The sequence below is a fragment of the Ceratotherium simum genome, chromosome 22, assembly GCF_057802395.1.
Source record: "Ceratotherium simum simum isolate JZ-2026a chromosome 22, ASM5780239v1, whole genome shotgun sequence".
Lineage (NCBI taxonomy): Eukaryota > Metazoa > Chordata > Mammalia > Perissodactyla > Rhinocerotidae > Ceratotherium > Ceratotherium simum.
The window spans coordinates 32,285,556-32,305,059 of NC_141921.1; the positions used below are offsets into that span (position 1 = coordinate 32,285,556).

Sequence of the window (19,504 nt, forward strand, 5' to 3'; positions counted from 1 at the left end):
AAGATAAACAAATGGCAAATAAGCACATGAAAATATGCAAATTAAAATGACAATGAGATACCACTATACAATCACTAGAATACCTGAAATTAATGACTTACCAAATAAGTGTTGTTGAGGATGTGTAGCAATTGGAACAAACTACCGATATACACAACAACATGGAAGAATCTCACAAGCATTGTGGTCAGTGAAAAAAGACAGATACAAAACAGTGTATACTATGATTGCATATATGTAATATTCTAGAAAAGGCAGCTGTTGTGACAGAAAGCAGAGCAGTGGTTGCCAGATGTCAGGGTTGGGAGAGTATTGACTGCAAAGAAACACAGGGAACTTTTTGGGGTGATGGATGTATTTATATCCTAATTGTGGTGGTATTTAACACAATTGTAAACATTTGCCAGAACTTAGAATTGTACACTTAGAACTGATGAATTAAATTGTATGTAAATTATCTCAATAAAGAGAAATTTATAAAATTCAAGCCTTCGGGAGCTCTGTAAGCAACATCAACAGTGGACACTTTGAGAGTTCCTACCACAGGCAGTGTACTGTACTTGGGACTTGGAGTCATAGAACTTGGTAAATCTCAACCTCTACCCGCAAGATTTTTCAGTCTATCCTGCAGATAGAACAGAACCCAATCAACATAATTAACAAGAATGTGAAATGATCCCTACAAATGCTGTATTTTGCTGTTTCAGGTGCTTAAAAGAACATGTAGTAGAAAATGAACAAATGGAACATATCACCGAACTTTACTGAGATGGACAACTCTGCGCAAAATGACCAACACTCTGGCAAAAAATATTGCAGAAATGCCAACAAACTACAGAAAGGTCTAGTGAATTTAATAACAGATGTCTTTGGGGGGAGGAAAGAGCTCCTGACATATGTTCATTTTAGTACATAAGAACAAATTTTAGGGGAATATAGTAAATCCTGGGTCACACCGACAAGACCAGCCTAAGGCATATCAGATAGATTGCTTCGGTTGTTCCTCATTGCTTCTACTGTGATGACTGGGAAGAAACTTTGGAAAGAAAGGATGAGGGGGTAAGAAGGAGGAAGTCTATTCAACAAAAAAACCCAGACTTGTTATTTTCATGTATCTGGTAAGAATCTCAGTCTTCAAATTTAGAGGTGTAAAGAGATCTTACTTTTTTTGCTAAAACTTAATGCAAGCCCCCATTCTGCTGGGTTGTTGGCAAGTTTAACTGCAGCCATTATTGGCACAAATCCTATGTCCTCCTTGTTTTAAGTTTTGGATCTTTCTCAGTAGAAAGAGGTGATGTGATGGGAGGAGGCGGGATTGGGGCAGGGCGGGGCGCTGAGATCATTGGTCATCCATCTACGCAGGTGAGACCGCCATTGTCCCTGTGCACATGCTCCCTTTGGTTTTGTTAGTACGTGCAAATTCTGGGTCACACCTGGGGTTTAGGAATCATGGCTAAGGCTGGAAACCTGATTCCAAGATCCTCACTCACTCCACCGCTTTTTCTTCCAGGGGTATTACCATCTCCCTGGTGGGCTTCTAGAGCCCCTGTTGCTCTCAGTCCCGGAGCTGGACCTCTCTTTCTTCCTCCTATCCTTTGATTTTGTGCTCTCTCTTTCTTTAATACTTTTTTTATTAAGGCATGATATATATTCAGAAAAAGCGCACAAATCATAATTGTACAGAATTGTCCCAGAAGCCCTTGTCTTGTCCCTTCCCAGGCATTGTCCCCCTTCTCTGCAAAAGCAAACACCACAGCTATCCTGACTTATAATATCATTACTTTAGTCTGTTTTTGAACTTTACATAAATTGGAATCACACAATATGAACTCTTTGCTCTCAGGGTTTTTTCTCTCCTGTTATGTTTGAGAGACCTAACTTCATGTTTCATGTGTCCATAATTATTCATTTTCGTTGCTATAAAGTTTTCCTTTGTTTGAATATACCACTATTTATTTATCTATTCTACTATTGGAGGACATTTAGGTTGTTTCCAGTTTTGGGCTACCATCGCTAAGCTTTTATGACTATTCTTGGGAATGTCTTTTGAGACATGTATGAAGGTACTCCTCGCGTGTATACCTAGGAGTAGAATTGCTGGGTCATAGGGTAGATTTATGATCAGCTCAGCTGATACTGCCTAACAGTTTTGCAAAGTGGCTGTGTCAATTTTACTTCCTTACAAGTAATGTATGAGAATTCCAGTTGCTCCACATCCTCACCAACATTTTGCTCATGGTGGTTTTAATTTGCATTGCCCTTTGATCAGTGAGATTGAGTGCTTTTTCACTCGTTGGCTGAGCTTTGGATATTCTTTTTGGAGAAGTGATTGTTCAAGTTTTTTGCCCATTTTTTTTCCATTGGGTTTTTCTTATTTATAAGCATTCTTTAAATCATTCTAGAAATGAGTCCATTTGTTGGCTGTAGGTAAATATCTTCCCTCAGTCTGTGACTTTCCACTCTCTTAATGGTGTGCTAATAAACAGAAACTCTTAACTTTAATATAGTCCAACCTATCAATCTTTTCCTATATAGTTCGTGCATATGGCTGTCCTATTTAAGAAATCTTTGCCTACCCCGAAATAATTTCTTCTAGTAACTGTGTTATTTTACCTTTTATGTCTAGACCTACAGTTCACTTGGAATTGTTTTTGTAGTTGGTATGAGGTAGCTGTCCAAGTTTGTTGTTTTCAATATGGATATCCAATTGACTCAGCACCATCTATTGAAAGGGCATTCTTTTTCTACTACTCTGCAGGGCTATCTTTGTTGCAAATCAAGTGTCCATGTATATGCAGGTCTGCTTCTGGATTCTTTACTCTCTTCAAATACCACACTGTCTTAATTACTGTAACTTTATAACAAGTCTTTTATCTAGTAGTATAAATCCTTCAACTTTATCTTGGCTATTCTTGGTCCCATTGCATTTCCGTATAAATCTTAGAATCAGCTCATTAATGTCCTAAAGAAAGTCCCTACTGGCATTTTTATTTGGCAATCCAAATAAATTCTAGAAGTCAATTTAGAGATAATTTACATCTTTACAATATTGAGTTCTCCAATTCATGTGTATCCTTTCTTTTATTTAAATCTTCTTCAATTTTCCTCAATAATGTTTTATAGTTTTCTATGCAGAGGTCTTGCATATCTTCTTTATATCTATTGTAAGCGTTCCATTTTTATGCTGTTATAAATGGTAATATTTTAGTTTCATTTTCAAACTGTTTCTTGCTGGTATAGAAATAAAATAAATTGATTTTTGCATATTGACCTTGATTCTAGTGACCCTGCTAAATTCAATTATTATCTCTGATAGGTTAACTATAGGTTCTTTTGAAATTTCTCCATTTACAATCTTGTCATCTGTGAATAATGACAGCTTTATTTCTTCTGATTCATATATTTTTTTTTCTTGACCTTTGCATTGGTTAGAGTCCTTCAGTACAATGTTAAATAGATTTTGATAGCAGTCCTCCTAGTTTTATTCTCTATTTCAGGAGAAAGCTTGTAATATTTCACTATTCAGTGTCATGTTTGCTATAGGCTTTTGTCATAGATACCTTTTATCAGATTAAGGAAATTTGCTTGTTTAACTATTCTTAGTTTGTTAGGATTTTTTAATCATAAAAAGATATTGGATTTTATTAAATTTTTTTTCTCTATCTACTAAACAGAGACTTTACCCCCCAAAAAGATACAGATAGCAAATAGCTATGAAGAGATACTCAGCGTTGTTAGTATTAGGGATATGCAAATGAAAAGCACAATGAGATACCACTACACACCTAATGGGATGGCTGAAATTAAAAAGACTGCCCATTGTTGATGAGGATATGAAGTAACAGTAATTCTTATACACTAATAACGGAGATGTACAAAGGTACAACAACTTTGGTAAACAGTTTGCAGTGTATTAAAAAGTTAAACATATGATCCAGCTGTCCTAGATATTTACTAAAGAGAATGAAAACATGTCCATTCAAAGACCTGTAGTCAAATGTTGATAATAGCCTTGTTTGTAATCCCCCCAAACGGGCAACAATTCAAATTTCCATCAACAGTGGATAAACAATTGTCACATTTCTAGACAATGGAATATTACTCAGCAATAAAAAGCAGTGAAGTATTGATACTTCAACAGCATGAGTGAATCTCAAAATAATTATGCAGAGTGAAAGAAGCCAGACAAAAAAGAGTACATACGATATGATTCCATTCTGCATTTACTGAGATGATCATATAGTTTTTCTTTTTTAGTTTGCCAATAGGGTGAATTACACTGATTTTCAAATGTTAACCTATCTTTGCATTACTGGAATAAATCTCACTTGGTCATGATGTATTGTCTTTTTTATATATTGTTGGATTTAATTTGCTAAAATTTTCATAGGAATTTCTGCATGTATGTGTATGAGGATTATTGATCTGTAGTGGTTCCCCTCCTCTGTCCCCCTTGTAATGATGCTCTCTGTTTTTGGTATCAGGGTAATGCTGGCCTTGTAGAATGAGTTGGGAAATGTCTTTTCCTCTTCAGTTTTCTGGGATAGATTATATAGATAGGTGGAATGTTCTGTAATTGTCATTAGGTCAAGTTAGGTAATAGTATTGTTCAAGTCTCGTATATCTTTACTGATCTTCTATCTACTTTGAATTATTGAGAGAGGAAAATCTCTGACTATAACTGTAGAATTTTCTATTTCTTCTTGCAGTTCTGTTAGTTTTTACTTTCTGTATTTTGAGTTTCTTGTTATTGGTCATATCACCATTTATGTTATGTTATGTTATGTTCTCTTGAAGAATTGACACCTTTATGATTATGAAATGACCCTCTTTATTCCAGGCAATATTTTTTGCTCTGAAATGTACTTTACCTGATATTAATATCTAGCTTTCTTTTGATTAGTATTAGCAGAGTGTATCTTTTTCCATTCTTTTACTTTTAATCTATTTCTGGGTTTATATTTAAAGTATATTTCTTGTAGACAGCATATAGTTAGGTCTTTTTTTCTTATCCAATCTGACTATCTCTGTCTTTTAATTGGGATGTTTAGACTATTTAAATTTAATGCGATTATTGGTGTGTGAGTTTAAGTCTACCATCTTGCAATTTGCTTTCTGCAAGCTTGCAATTTGCAATTTGCAATTGCTTCTTACAATTTGTCGCATCTGTTCTTTACTTCCTTTTTCTGTCTTCTTTTGTATTGAGTATTTTTTGTTTCTATTTTATCTCCTTTGTTGGCTTATTAGGAATAGCTCTTTGCATTTTGTTTTTAGTGGTTGCTTTAGAGCAAATCCAATCTGCTGCTTGTTTTTATAAATAAAATTCTATTGGAACACAGTTACCCCTATTTTTTTATGTGTCGTCTATGGCTGCTTTCACTCCATAAGGGCAGCGTTAAGAAGTTGCAACAGAGACTACATAGCGTGCAAAGCCTAAAATATTTACTATCTGGCTCTTTATAGAAAAATGTACTGATCTCTACTATCGAGTTTATAGTATACATCTTTAACTTATGACATTCTACCATCAAGTGATATTATAACACTTCACATATAGCAGGAGAACCTTACAAGTATATTTTCATTTTTCTCTTCCTTGCCTTTGTGCTATTGTCAAACATTTTACTTCTACATATATTATAAATCCCACAATACAGTGTTATTATTTTTGCTTTAATCATTTAAAAAATGATTTAAATTTTATATTTATATCTAAATGTATCAATTTATACTCATAATTCTATATTTTATGTTTACCCGCACATTTACTATTTCTAGAGCTCTTCATTCCTTTATGCAGATCAATGTTTCCAGCTGGTATCATTTTTCTTCTGTCTGAAGGACTTTTTTTTTAACATTTCTTGTAGTTCTAGTTTGCTGGTGATTAATTCTTTCAGCTTTTGTATATCTTTAAAAGTCTTATTTTGCTTTTGTTTTTGAAAGATATTTTTACTGGGTACAGGATTCTAGGTGACAGTTTTTTCCTTTCAGTACCTTAAAGATGTTGTTTCCAACAGTAGTCTGCTGTCATTCTTATATTGTTCCTTTGTATGTAACGTGTCTTTTTTCTCTGCCTGATTTTAAGATTTTCTCATTATCACTCTTTAAAAGCAATTTGATTATTTTGTGTGCCATAGTGTATTTTAATTATGTTTCATGTGCTTGAGGTTCATTGACTTTCTTGGATCTGTAGGTCTATAGTTTTTACCAAATTTGGAAATTTTTCTTTTTTTCTTGAAATATTTTTTCTATTTCCTCTCTCCCCACATCTCTTCTTTGGAAAGTCCAATTACATGTATGTTAGGCTCCTTGAAGTTGTCACATTGCTCACCAATACTCTGTATTTTTTAGTCATTTTTCTCCCTCTGTTTTATTTTGGATAGTTTCTATTTCTGTCTTCAAGTTCACTAATCCTTTTTTTCTGCAGTATGTAGTCTATTGTTAATCTCATCTAGTGTATTTTTAATCTCAGACATCTTAGTTTTCATCCACAGAAGTTCAATTTGGATCTTTTTTTATATCTTCCATGTCTCTACTTAATATGTTCAGTCTTTGCTCTAGCTTCTTGAACATATCAAATAGTTATTGTAGTGGTTATAATTTTCTTATCCACTAATTCTATCATCTATACAATTTCTGAGTTGGTTTTGATTGATTGTTTAATTTTTCCTCATTATGAATTGTATTTTTTCCTTCTTTGTATGCCCACTAATTTTTTATTGGATGCCAGATATTTTGAATTTTACCTGTTTTTTTTTTTTTTTTTGTGAGGGAGATCAGCCCTGAGCTAACATCCATGCTAATCCTCCTCTTTTTGCTGAGGAAGACTGGCCCTGAGCTAACGTCTATTGCCAATCCTCCTCCTTTTTTTCTTCCCCAAAACCCCCAGTAGATAGTTGTATGTCATAGTTGCACATCCTTCTAGTTGCTGTATGTGGGACGCGGCCTCAGCATGGCCAGAGAAGTGGTGCATCGGTACACGCCCGGGATCCAAACCCAGGCCGCCAGTAGCGGAGCGCGCGCACTTAACCGCTAAGCCACCGGGCCAGCCCCTGAATTTTACCTGTTGAGTCTGTATGATTTTATGGTCCAATAAATTCTTGTGCTTTGTTCTGGGATGCGTTTAAATTACTTGGAAACAGTTTGATCTTTTCAAGTCTCACTTTTAAGCTTTGTTAGCTGGAACCAGAGCAGCATTTAGTCTAGGGGTAACTTTGCCCTATTTCTGAGGCAAAACCCTTCTGTGTACTCTACTTTACGTTCCATTAATTATGAGGTTTTCCACTGGACTCAGGGGGGCAGGAGGTATTCCTAGTGTAAGCTTCAGATATTGTTCATCCCAGTTTTTTCAGGTGATTCTTTCCCCAGATTTGGGTAGTTTTCTCACATGTGTGTGCTGATCAATGCTCAAAACTCCTCAAGGGGAACCTAGTGCAGGTCTCCAGGGTTCTTTTTCCTTGCAGCTCTCTCTTCTGTGGTTCTCTGCTCTGGGAACTCTCCATCTGGCCTTTCTGGACTCCCACATCCATTTTCTCAACTGGAGAAGACCATCAGACTCCGCTTGGATTCCTCCTCCCTGTGCTGTGGCCTGGAAACTTCTCCAGTAAGCAGTGAGCTGGGGGCAATCTTATTGCAAACCTCATTTGTTTCCCATCTCCAGGGATCTCTATCCTTTGTTCCTTGATGTCCAGTGTCTTGAAAACCATTGTTTCATATATTTTGTCCATTTTCAACTTTTTTTTTTCAGTTAGGAGGGCAAATCCAGTCTCATTTTGGTTGAAAGTGGAAGGTCAGTTGCCTAAAGTGTTTTCTTTAAAATCCTGTTTTTTTGGTGGTTCTCATCGAGAGTTGCTTTGATACATGCCATTCCACCACAGCCAGAAGCTGAAATGTTTGATCTCTTTTTTGGCCAAGGAGAAACCTTTCCTTCCCCCAGGGAATGTCCTTCCTTTTACTTTTTTTTATAACCCTCTTTTCTTTATTGCCTCCTCTACAAAATCTCTAGGTTGTTCCATGGACTTAGGCTTTTAGGAATAACAGCTAGGAAGCCTTGCATCTACTGTATTCTGATTTGCTCTCTAGCTTCCTTAAAGCAAAAAATACACAGCCGTCCACCTACTTAAATGAGGGTGAGGGAGAAGGGAGGAAAAGAATATACTATCTATTGATATCTCCAAATGTTTTCTAACCAAACATATATTCTGCTTTTTTCACTTGCTTCCTCCTCAACCCAGGCAATTTAGGCTAGATTGTCCCCTCCCCACTATTTCTTTCTTTTTTTTTTTTTTGGTGAGGGAGGTCAGCCCTGAGCTAACATCCGTGCTAATCCTCCTCTTTTTGCTGAGGAAGACCGGCTCTGAGCTAACATCTATTGCCAATCCTCCTCCTTTTTTTTTTTCTTCCCCAAAGCCCCAGTAGATAGTTGTATGTCATAGCTGCACATCCTTCTAGTTGCTGTATGTGGGACGCGGCCTCAGCATGGCTGGAGAAGTGGTGTGTCGGTGCGCACCCGGGATCTGAACTCGGGCCGCCAGTAGTGGAGTGCGTGCACTTAACTGCTAAGCCATGGGGCCGGCCCCTCCCCACTATTTCATTCATTATTGATTGAGTCCTTACTATGGGCCAGGCTCAGGAAGAGGAAGGACAGCTTAGAGGTTAAGAGCCTGTGCTCGTCAGACAAACGTTCAAACACCAGCGGTTCCACTTAATGGCTGTGCGATTTGCATGAGTAACTTAATTCCTCTAAGCCTCAGTTTCCTCCTCCTTAGAGCTGGTTCACAGCAGTACCTCCTGAGGGGCTCCTGATGGCGTTGGGCTTCCCTCTTTGGAAAGCAGTTGTTTTTTTCCCAAAAATCAGATACTAAGAAATGAGTCTTAAAGGCAATTTCCATGCAACCTCACCCCCACCCTAACACACCACTCCTTTCTTTCTCCTGGCTATCTTTTTTCCACTTCTGCACACATTTTCTCTCTGACGGGTGGGACTCTGATATTGAGATAATTTGGCTCACTGCTGGGGACATCTTTCAGAGTCTGGATGGAGCCCCCACCCAAAATTTGGCTTGAATGTCAAGACTGATGCTGTCACACACACATCAACAGGATATGAAAAGGTTTATTACTCACATAATGAGGCTTTCTGGTGAGAGCAGGGCAGGCTTCCTAATCCGGCCCAAAAATGGATGAGAGAGCAGGGAAAGGAGACTGGCTGGGGGGTTTATTGTGGTTAGGAGGTGGGGCTAGAGTGAAGGCAGGGGTTTATGTGGTTTGAGCTTCTAGTCGGGACCAGTGGAGGGAGCATCCAGGCCTTCTCCTCGGCTTGCCCAGATGTGGGGTGGAAGGGGACGAGGATGGGGTGAGGCTTAAGAGCTGTCAGCAGCCAAACATTGAAAAATGGAGTCAGATTCTACTACACTCACAGGTCAGAGTTTGTAATCAACCTGCTGTGCAGATAGATAGATGCTGCCTGTGGAGTCTTAACAATTGTGGATGTTCTCCCACAGGTGGGGAGTGGGAGGGGGGAAAAGAGGGAGTTTATGTATCATTTATACATCACGACCCAGACATATAAAATTTTAATTTGATTTTCTATAAATGGTCCCCTTCTGCTATTTAACCCCATGTCTGCTCAAAGCAGAGACCTAAACTTGTCTTGCACAGCGCCCTGAAAAGTGAGGGCAAACCCCACTCTGGGATTTCTCTCCTTCTCTGCATCTTTATGGGGCTCTGCTGATGTGTCACTCCGGGCTGAGGATGGGCGAGGACTCCTGCTCTGTCCTCCTGCCCTCTCCTCCTCCAGGATCCTCCAGATGGTTTTGTGTCCCCTTCTTTCTTGGCAAGAACGTCTTCTCTGTCAGATCCTTTCTCTTCCCTGGGACAATATGCTGCAGCTTGGGACAATATGACCATATCTCACTAGTTTAAGAGCTGGAGGGGGAAAAAAACCCAATAAATTACCAAGAGGGTAATTTACACATTAAAGAAATCCGGTTTCATGTTTATCACTTGTCAAAAGGCAAGTTTCTCTTCTATTCCATGAAAAATCAAATGTTACTATACAGCTGTGTGTTTTCTGCATTTGTCAATTCTTTGTTCTTTGCTAACTTTTATTTTATTTTTGCTGTTTAGGTTTTACTGCTGCGTACCCAACACAATCCTCCATTCCTTTTAAATATCAGGCTAAGATAATTCCAGAACCAGAAAAAAAAGGATTTAATAGTCAAGTCAAGAGATTTTATCATAAAAAGGTAACGCCAAGAGATTTTATCATAAAAAGGTAACGACATTGTCTCAGAGATTCTTTACTTTTAGTCTGGATTTTAGCCTCACAGGACAGCCATGCGGGTCTGGCTGGTGCGTCTGTCCCGGTGACCAGTAGAGGGCAGTGTCATCCAAGGAGCTGCAGCACCGTCTCCCGCTGTGTGCTGTGAGTGGATTGTAAAAATGAGCTGGAAAGATATTAAATCCAGGGGCGAACAACGTGTCTGGACTTACGGTGCCACGCTGAACAAAAAAAGTTTTTAATAAGAAATATATTTTAAAAATTATTATAAAAATAGAAAATTCAAAAAGCCCAGGTGTATGAAGTAAAAGGTAAAAATCCTTTCCTGCCCCGCCCCCAGCCTCACTCTTTATATCACAAGAGGAAATAACAAGACTTTCTTCAAATAACCTAAGAGGAAAAATAAGAGTCTGATAAATTTAAAATTACCGCTGAGATGAAGGCCCCTCTTTCAGTTTTAAACTTCCTTTAACGGTGTTATTATTGTTGTATTTCCCCCGTCCTCAGCCTCTACTCGAAATCTCTGTCTCTTTTCCTCTTTGACCTGGAAAGTTCTGCTTGGCCTGACGGGTCCTCACTTAGCTTTTGGGATTTCACTGCTCAAGGCCCAGGGGTCTGACCTTCTCCTCTCTCACCAGCAGGGGGCGGAAGCAACCTGCAGCTGTTCTTAGAGTCTTTAAAAATGTTCTTTCCTTTATTCATTTAACCAAGACCTTTGGAATAACATTCTTTTGGAGGAGTCATCATCTCAGTTACCTTTTGCTGCATTCTAAAAATGCTGTTCAGGGCCGGCTCTGTGGCTTAGCGGTTAAGTGCGTGTGCTCTGATGCTGGCGGCCCGGGTTCGGATCCCAGGCGCGCCCCAAGGCACCACTTCTCCGTCCAACGCGAGGCCGAGTCCCACGTACAGCAACTAGAAGGATGTGAACCTACGACATACAACTATCTACTGGGGCTTTGGGGGGAAAAACATGAATAAATAAAATCTTTAAAAATGCTGTTCATCTGCCTCCTTGCCAAGACGGCAGAGAGGGAAGGAGGAGATGTAGGTTCTGAGTGCCCATGAATCAGGAAGGCGTGGAGGGGCCTCGGGAGCCCCTTTGCTCTCGGCCTGTTTCTCCTCTGTAAACAAGAACGCTGAACTAGAGAATGTGTAGTTCCTTTCATTTCTGATATTTTAGGATTCTAGGAAGGCAAATAATAAAGAATATAGTGTGTGTACGTATACACTCACATACACACACAAACATATATATTTTTATTTTATTTTTTTATTTTTATTTTTTAAAAAATTTTTTGTTTATTGCAGTAACATTGGTTTATAACAGTGTAAAAATTTCAGGTGTACATCATTATACTTCTATTTCTGCATAGATTACATCATGTTCACAACCCAAATACTAATTACAACCCATCACCACACACATGTACCGAATTATCCCTTTCACCCTCCTCCCTCCCCCCTTCCCCTCTGGTAACCACCAATCCAATCTCTGTCCCTATGTGTTTGTTTACTGTTGTTATTATCTACTACTTAATGAAGGAAATCATACGGTATTTGACCTTCTCCCTCTGACTTATTTCACTTTGCATTATACCCTCAATGTCCATCCATGTTGTCACAAATGGCTGGATTTCATCGTTTCTTATGGCTGAGTAGTATTCCATTGTATATATACCACAGCTTCTTTATCCATTCGTCCCTTGATGGGCACTTAGATTGCTTCCAAGTCTTGGCTATTGTGAATAACGCTGCAATGAACACAGGGGTGCATGTACCTTTACAAATTGGTGTTTTCAAGTTCTTTGGATAAATACCCAACAGTGGAATAAATAGCTGGATCATATGGTAGTTCTATCCTTGATTTTTTGAGGAATCTCCATATTGTTTTCCATAGTGGCTGCACCAGTTTGCACTCCCACCAGCAGTGTATGCGAGTTCCCTTCTCGCCACATCCTCTCCAACACATGTTTCCTGTCTTGTTAATTATAGCCATTCTGACGGGCGTGAGGTGATATCTCATTGTAGTTTTGATTTGCATTTCCCTGATAGATAGTGATTTTGAACATCTTTTCATGTGTCTGTTGGCCATCTGTATATCTTCTTTGGAGAAATGTCTGTTCAGGTCTTTTGCCCATTTTTTAATTGGGTTGGTAGTTTTTTTGTTGTTGAGATGCATGAGTTCTTTATATATTTTGGAGATTAAGCCCTTATCAGATGTGTGGTTTGCAAATATCTTCTCCCAATTGTTAGGTTGTCTTTTCGTTTTGTTGATGGTTTCCTTTGCTGTGCAGAAGCCTTTTAGTTTGATGTAGTCCCATTTGTTTATTTTTTCTATTGTTTCTCTTGCCCAGTCAGACATGGTGTTTGAAAAGATGTTGCTAAGACCGATGTTGAAGAGCGTACTGCCTATGTTTTCTTCTAGAAGTTTCACAGTTTCAGGTCTTACATTCAAGTCTTTAATCCATTTGGAGTTAATTTTTGTGTATGGTGTAAGATAAGGGTCTACTTTCATTTTTTTGCATGTGGCTGTCCAGTTTTCCCAACACCATTTGTTGAAGAGACTTTCTTTTCCCCATTGTATGTTCTTGGCTCCTTTGTCAAAGATTAGCTGTCCATAGATGTGTGGGTTTATTTCTGGGCTTTTGATTCTATTCCATTGATCTGTGTGTCTGTTTTTGTGCCAGTACCATGCTGTTTTGGTTACTATAGCTTTGTAGTATATTTTGAAATCAGGGCGTGTGATACCTCCAGCTTCGTTCTTTTTTCTCAGGATTCCTTTAGCTATTCGGGGTCTTTTGTTGTTCCATATAAAATTTGGGATTCTTTGTTCTATTTCTGTGAAAAATGTTGTTGGAACTTTGATAGGGATTGCACTGAATCTATAGATGGCTTTAGGAAGTATGGACATCTTAACTATGTTAATTCTTCTAATCCAAGAGCACGGAATATCTTTCCATTTCTTTGTGTCTTCTTCAATTTCTTTCAGAAGTGTTTTATAGTTTTCAGTGTACAGATCTTTCACCTCTTTGGTTAAGTTTATTCCTAGGTATTTTATTCTCTTTGTTGCAATTGTAAATGGGGTTGTATTCTTAATTTCTCTTTCTGCTACTTCGTTGTTAGTGTACAGAAATGCAACTGATTTTTGTATGTTGATTTTGTATCCTGCAACTTTACTGTATTCGTTTATTACTTCTAAAAGTTTTCTGGTGGATTCTTTAGGATTTTCTATATATAAAATCATGTCATCTGCAAATAGTGACAGTTTCACTTCTTCCTTTCCAATTTGGATCCGCTTTATTTCTTTCTCTTGCCTGATTGCTCTGGCTAGGACTTCCAGTACTATGTTAAATAGGAGTGGTGACAGTGGGCATCCTTGTCTGGTTTCTGTTCTTAGAGGGATAGCTTTCAGTTTTTCACCATTGAGGATGATATTAGCTGTGGGTTTGTCATATATGGTCTTTATTATGTTGAGGTACTTTCCTTCTATACCCATTTTATTCAGAGTTTTTATCATAAATGGATGCTGTATCTTGTCAAATGCTTTCTCTGCATCTATTGAGATGATCATGTGATTTTTATTCTTCATTTTATTAATGTGGTGTATTACGTTGATTGATTTGCGAATGTTAAACCATCCCTGCATACCTGGAATAAATCCCACTTGATCATGGCGTATAATCTTTTTAACGTATTGTTGTACGCGATTTGCTAGTATTTTGTTGAGGATTTTTGCATCGATGTTCATCAGTGCTATTGGCCTGTAATTTTCTTTTTTTGTGTTGTCCTTATCTGGTTTTGGTATCAGGGTAATGTCAGCTTTGTAGAATGAGTTAGGGAGCTTCCCCCCCTCCTCAATTTTTTGGAAGAGTTTGAGAAGGATAGGTATTAAGTCTTCTTTGAATGTTTGGTAGAATTCACCAGGGAAGCCGTCTGGTCCTGGACTTTTATTTTTGGGGAGGTTTTTGATGACTGTTTCGATCTCCTTACTGGTGATTGGTCTATTCAAATTCTCTACTTCTTCTTGATCCAGTTTTGGAAGGTTGTATGATTCTAAGAATTTATCCATTTCTTCCAGATTGTCGAATTGGTTGGCATATAGCTTTTCATAGCATTCTCTTATAATCTTTTGTATTTCTGAGGTGTCTGTTGTAACCTCTCCTCTTTCATTTCTGATTTTACTTATTTGTGCCTTCTTTCTTTTTTTCTTGGTGAGTCTAGCTAAAGGTTTGTCAATTTTGTTGATCTTTTCAAAGAACCAGCTCTTGGTTTTATTAATTTTTTCTATTGTTTTTTTGGTCTCTATTTCATTTATTTCTGCTCTGATTTTTATTATTCCCCTTCTTCTACTGATTTGGGGCTTTGTTTGTTCTTCTTTTTCCAGTTCCTTTAGGTGCATTGTTAGATTGTTTATTTGAGATTTTTCTTGTTTGTTGAGATAGGCCTGTATCGCTATAAACTTCCCTCTTAGAACCGCTTTTGCTGTATCCCATAAATTCTGGCATGTCGTATTTTCATTTTCATTTGTCTCCAGGTATTTTTTGATTTCTTCTTTGATTTCTTCGTTAACCCAGTCATTGTTCAGTAGCATTTTGTTTAATCTCCACGTATTTGTGGCCTTTCTGATTATCTTCCTATAGTTGATTTCTAGTTTCATACCATTGTGGTCAGAAAAGATGCTTGGTATTATTTCAATCTTCTTAAATTTATGGAGACTTGTTTTGTGGCCTAATAGGTGATCAATCCTGGAGAATGTTCCATGTGCATTTGAAAAGAACGTGTATTCTTCGGTTTTTGGATGGAATGCTCTGTATATATCTACTAGGTCCATCTGTTCTAGTGTGTCATTTAAGGCCAATGTTTCCTTATTGATCTTCTGTTTGGATGATCTATCCATTGGTGTAAGTGGAGTGTTAAAGTCTCCTACTATTATTGTGTTACTGTCTATTTCTGTTTTTATGTCTGTTAATAATTGCTTTATATATTTAGGTGCACCTACATTGGGTGCGTAGATATTTACAAGTGTTATATCCTCTTGTTGGATTGTTCCCTTGATCATTATGTAATGCCCTTCTTTGTCTCTTTTTACAGTTTTTGTTTTAAAGTCTATTTTGTCTGATATGAGTACTGCTACCCCAGCTTGCTTTTCATTGCCATTTGCGTGGAGTATCTTTTTCCATCCCTTCACTTTCAGTTTGTGAGTGTCTTTAGGTCTGAAGTGTGTCTCTTGTATGCAGCATATATATGGGTCTTGTTTTTTTTATCCAGTCAGCCACCCTATGCCTTTTAATTGGAGCATTTAGTCCATTGACGTTTAAAGTTGCTATTGATAAGTATGTACTTACTGCCATTTTTTAACTTTTTTGTTTTTTCCTCAGTGTTTTAGTAGTCCTTCTCTGTTCCTTTCTTCTTCTATACAGAATTGATGGTCACTTTAGTTTGACCTCTGTCTGAAAGCTGTACTCTTTAACTCCCCTCCTCCCTCCTTTTATGTTTTTGATATCATATCTAACCTCTTTTTTGTGCATTGTATCCATTACGTTCTTATCATGGAAATAGATAATTTTTCTATTTGTGGTGTTCTCTTTTCCCCTTAAATCAGTCCCTTTAACATTTCTTGTAGCACTGGTTTCTTGGTGACAAACTCCTTTAATTTTTGCTTGTCTGGGAAAATTTTGATCTCTCCTTCCATTTTGAATGATAACCTTGCTGAGTAGAGTATTCTTGGCTGTAAGTTTTTTCCTTTTAGCACTTTAAATATATCGTGCCATTCTCTTCTAGCCTGTAAGGTTTCTGCTGAGAAGTCAGCTGATAGCCTTATGGGGTTTCCTTTGTATGTAACTTGACTTTCTCTTGCGGCTTTTAGGATTCTCTCTTTATCTTTAATTCTGGGCATTTTGATTATGATGTGTCTTGGTGTTGGCCTCTTTGGGTTTATCTTGTTTGGGGCTCTCTGTGCTTCCTGTACCTGGATGTCTGTTTCCTTCCTTATGTTAGGGAAGTTTTCATCTATTATTTCTTGAAATAGATTCTCTGCCCCCTTGTCTTGCTCTACTCCTTCTGGGACACCTATAACATGGATGTTAGTGCGCTTGATGTTGTCCCAGAGGTCCCTTAGACTGTCCTCACTCTTTTTAATTCTTTTCTCTTTTACCTGTTCACCTTGGGTAATTTCTTCTAGTCTTTCGTCCAGCTCACAGATCCGTTCTTCTGTATCCTCTACCCTGCTTTTGAGTCCCTCTAATGAATTTTTCATTTCCAGTATTGTATTCTTCATTTCTGATTGGTTCTTTTTTATATCTTCCATTTCTTTGTTGACATTCTCACTGAGTTCATCTATTCTTCTCCCCAGATCAGTGAGCATCCTTAACACTCTTAGTTTGAACTCTCTGTCAGGTAGGTTGCTCATTTCTGTTTCACTTAGTTCCTTTTCTGGGGTTTTGTCCTGTTCCCTTACTTGGAATGTATTCTTTTGCCTCCTCATTTTGCCTCTTTCCCTGTGCTTGTGTCTACGTATTAGATAGGTCAGCTACGTCTCCTGCTCTTGGATAGGTGACCTTATGTAAGTGATGCCTTAGGAGGCTTCCAGTGTGCTTCCCTCAGTTCTCAATGTTCCAGGGGTGACCCCTATGTGGGCTACGTGTGTCCTTCTGTTGTGGCCTGTTTCCTCTCCCTGTAGGCACCCAGGGAGGCCGAGTTATGCTCCTGGCCAGCTGTTGTAATGCTCAGCTGCTTGTAGTTGTTGTGGGCCCTTCAGTCTCTTTAGCAGGTGTGGGGATCCCCAGCACAGTTGGCTGCAAGTTCTAATACCACATTTGTGTTGCAGTATTTCTTTTAAGTGAGTAGGCCCCCAGTGTGGCAGGTTGTTAGGCTCAGGGCCTTACAATTGCTGTAAGCTTCTAGCCTATTAGGTCTCTTGTCAGCTCTCTGAGGATTGCAGCTGGGTGGGGCTGGTCTCAGGCACAGGAGCACCCAATTGTTTCAGGCTTTGGAAGGTGGGGCAAACCCCCTATGTGGGTCTTTGAGAACCACAAGTCTTCTGCAGCTAACAAGCCCTGCCTCCCACAGGTCCACACACATAGTCAACACAGTCCTGCCCCGTGTGCGCGCCCCAACCTCCCCAAGCAGACCCAGTCTCTCCACAGCGGGAGCCCCACACACTCCACCACCGCCCCACACTTTCCACCTGCTCCTTGTGCACACCCTGCCCTGCTAAAGTCGGCTCAGTTGCCAGGCTGCAGAGAATCCAGTCACCAATCTATGCAGGCCCACAAGTTGCCTGAGGGCTTGTTGTTGGGTGGGGCCAGTCTCTAGGGTGGGCTGCCTGCCCTGGCTGAGCTGGATTAAATGGGTGCTCTAGCGGGTGGGGCAGACCCTGGGCTAGCAGGCCTCAGGGAGAACTCCAATGGCGTCTATGTCAGCACGCCCACACCAGGCCACAACAGTGGCCGCCGCCAATGTCCCAGTCCCTGGAGAGGTCTCACCCCTCACCAAGATGCACTCAGGGCCTACTAGGTGAGTCTCTTTTCACCACAGCACTGTGTACCTTTCTTTCTGGTGATTTTAGGTTGCTTTCTGAAACGGGTGAGTTTGTGTGCGGGCCCTTTAAGAGCCGGTTTTAGTTTCTTTGTGAACCGGGTTTTCTGGGGGTGCTCCCCAATGCTTTAGTAGCAGGCACAGTCAGATATTATGCCGCTGGTCTCGATTGTGCTGGGTCCACAAAATGCCCACAGCGGGGGTGCTCCCGGCTCAGGGCCCCGCGCCTCCAGGGAGGGCTGCGGACCTGTGAGCTGCTCCCGGCGGCCGTGAGGCTGGCGGCTTGTGAAGGCGGTGTTTTTCCTCTCCAGAGGGGAGTCTCTGCCTCTTCCACCTCAGTTGGGATTGTCCGTTGTTGCAGGAGTTCCTCTCATCCAGTTTTCAGCTCTGTCTCAGGGGTAATTTTTCCACGAGTAGTTGTAAATTGGCTGTGTCCACGGGGAGGAGGTGAGTTCCGAGTCTGCTTACGCCGCCATCTTGACTCGAGATCCAAACATATATATTTTTAATTACTTGTAGGTTTTCCCCAAAGATAATAAATAAGATATTTGTTCAAGAGTTTTCTCTCTTCTCTCTCTAGTTTCTCTATGTTTAAACTTTCTGTCTGTCTGTCTGTCTCTTTGCTGTTTGGTGTCTTATTCATCAATTTAACGATGATATATTGTTCATCTCTAGGATATTTGCAGCCCAGCCGCTAATAAAAATAATAGCAGCCATGATTTACTCATCCCTACTATGTGTGAGATCATTTTTGGATTGTATCTCTAATCCTTAATGCTAAAAGGGTTATCATCTTAATTTAACAGAAGAGGAAACTGAGGCTTAGGAAAGTTAAATGACCTACCCAGGGTCACACAGTGCAGGGTTTGGCACAGAAGAGGCCCTACACAAATATTTGCTGAATCGACACTGAAAGAATTAGACCTCAAACCCAGGTCTAGCTCACTTCAAAGCCTCGTGCTCTTTCCACACACTGCACCACGCCTCCCTTTGTCGCTCGCAAAGCCATAAATATGATCCATGAGAGTCAATGAGGGTGTTGCTGAAAAGGCCTTAGCAAAACAGCCTAAGCTCAAGATAGAGGAAGATGTCAGGTGATGTGTGTGGGCTCCATCCATTCTCCGTGATCTAGTTCTGAAGATTCAAATCCAGAAACGGAATGGGCTGGCTTTTAAAGTTAGCATTTTAAACTACTATTGCTTTTCAGAAAATGTTCTGCTGAAGGGACCAAGGTGGCAACCAGCCAAAGCTAGAGACAGCATCAGATATAGAGAGAAATAGCTCAGAAATGTGATTCGTACTTTTCAAATGTGGTCGCATTGGCTTGACAATGTGAAAACTTTCATCTAAGTATTTGAAAGCATTTTGTAAATAAGTATGGAATTTTGTGGAAAGGGCATGGAATCCATAAATCAGATTCTCTGTGTTCTGCTGTTACTAGCTGTGTGCCTTTAGACCAGTCACTTGACTTTTCTGGGCTTCAGTTTCCTCATCTGAAACATAAAATTTGGATTGTATAGTTTTCTAGGTTCTTCAAGCTATAAAGACAAAAAAGATTTCTCATTCCATGCTCATTATTCTCATTTTTCCTGAGGGAGATGGGCATTGAGAAGCTAAGAATCTTGTTTAACATCACCCAATAATTTAGTGAGGCAATCCAAATTAAAAACAGATTTTAAAACTCCA

General features: G+C 39.3%; 1 protein-coding gene across 1 annotated transcript in view; it reads left to right on the top strand.

The window, feature by feature from the left end:
• Window positions 1-769: 769 nt before the first annotated feature.
• STPG1 (sperm tail PG-rich repeat containing 1) overlaps window positions 770-19,504 on the top strand; it is a 48,831-nt gene continuing 30,096 nt past the window's right edge. The window contains exons 1-2 of the mRNA XM_014783987.2: window positions 770-842; window positions 10,129-10,247. Of these exons, the coding sequence (XP_014639473.2) occupies window positions 770-842; window positions 10,129-10,247 (192 nt within the window). The remainder of the gene's footprint in view (window positions 843-10,128; window positions 10,248-19,504) is intronic.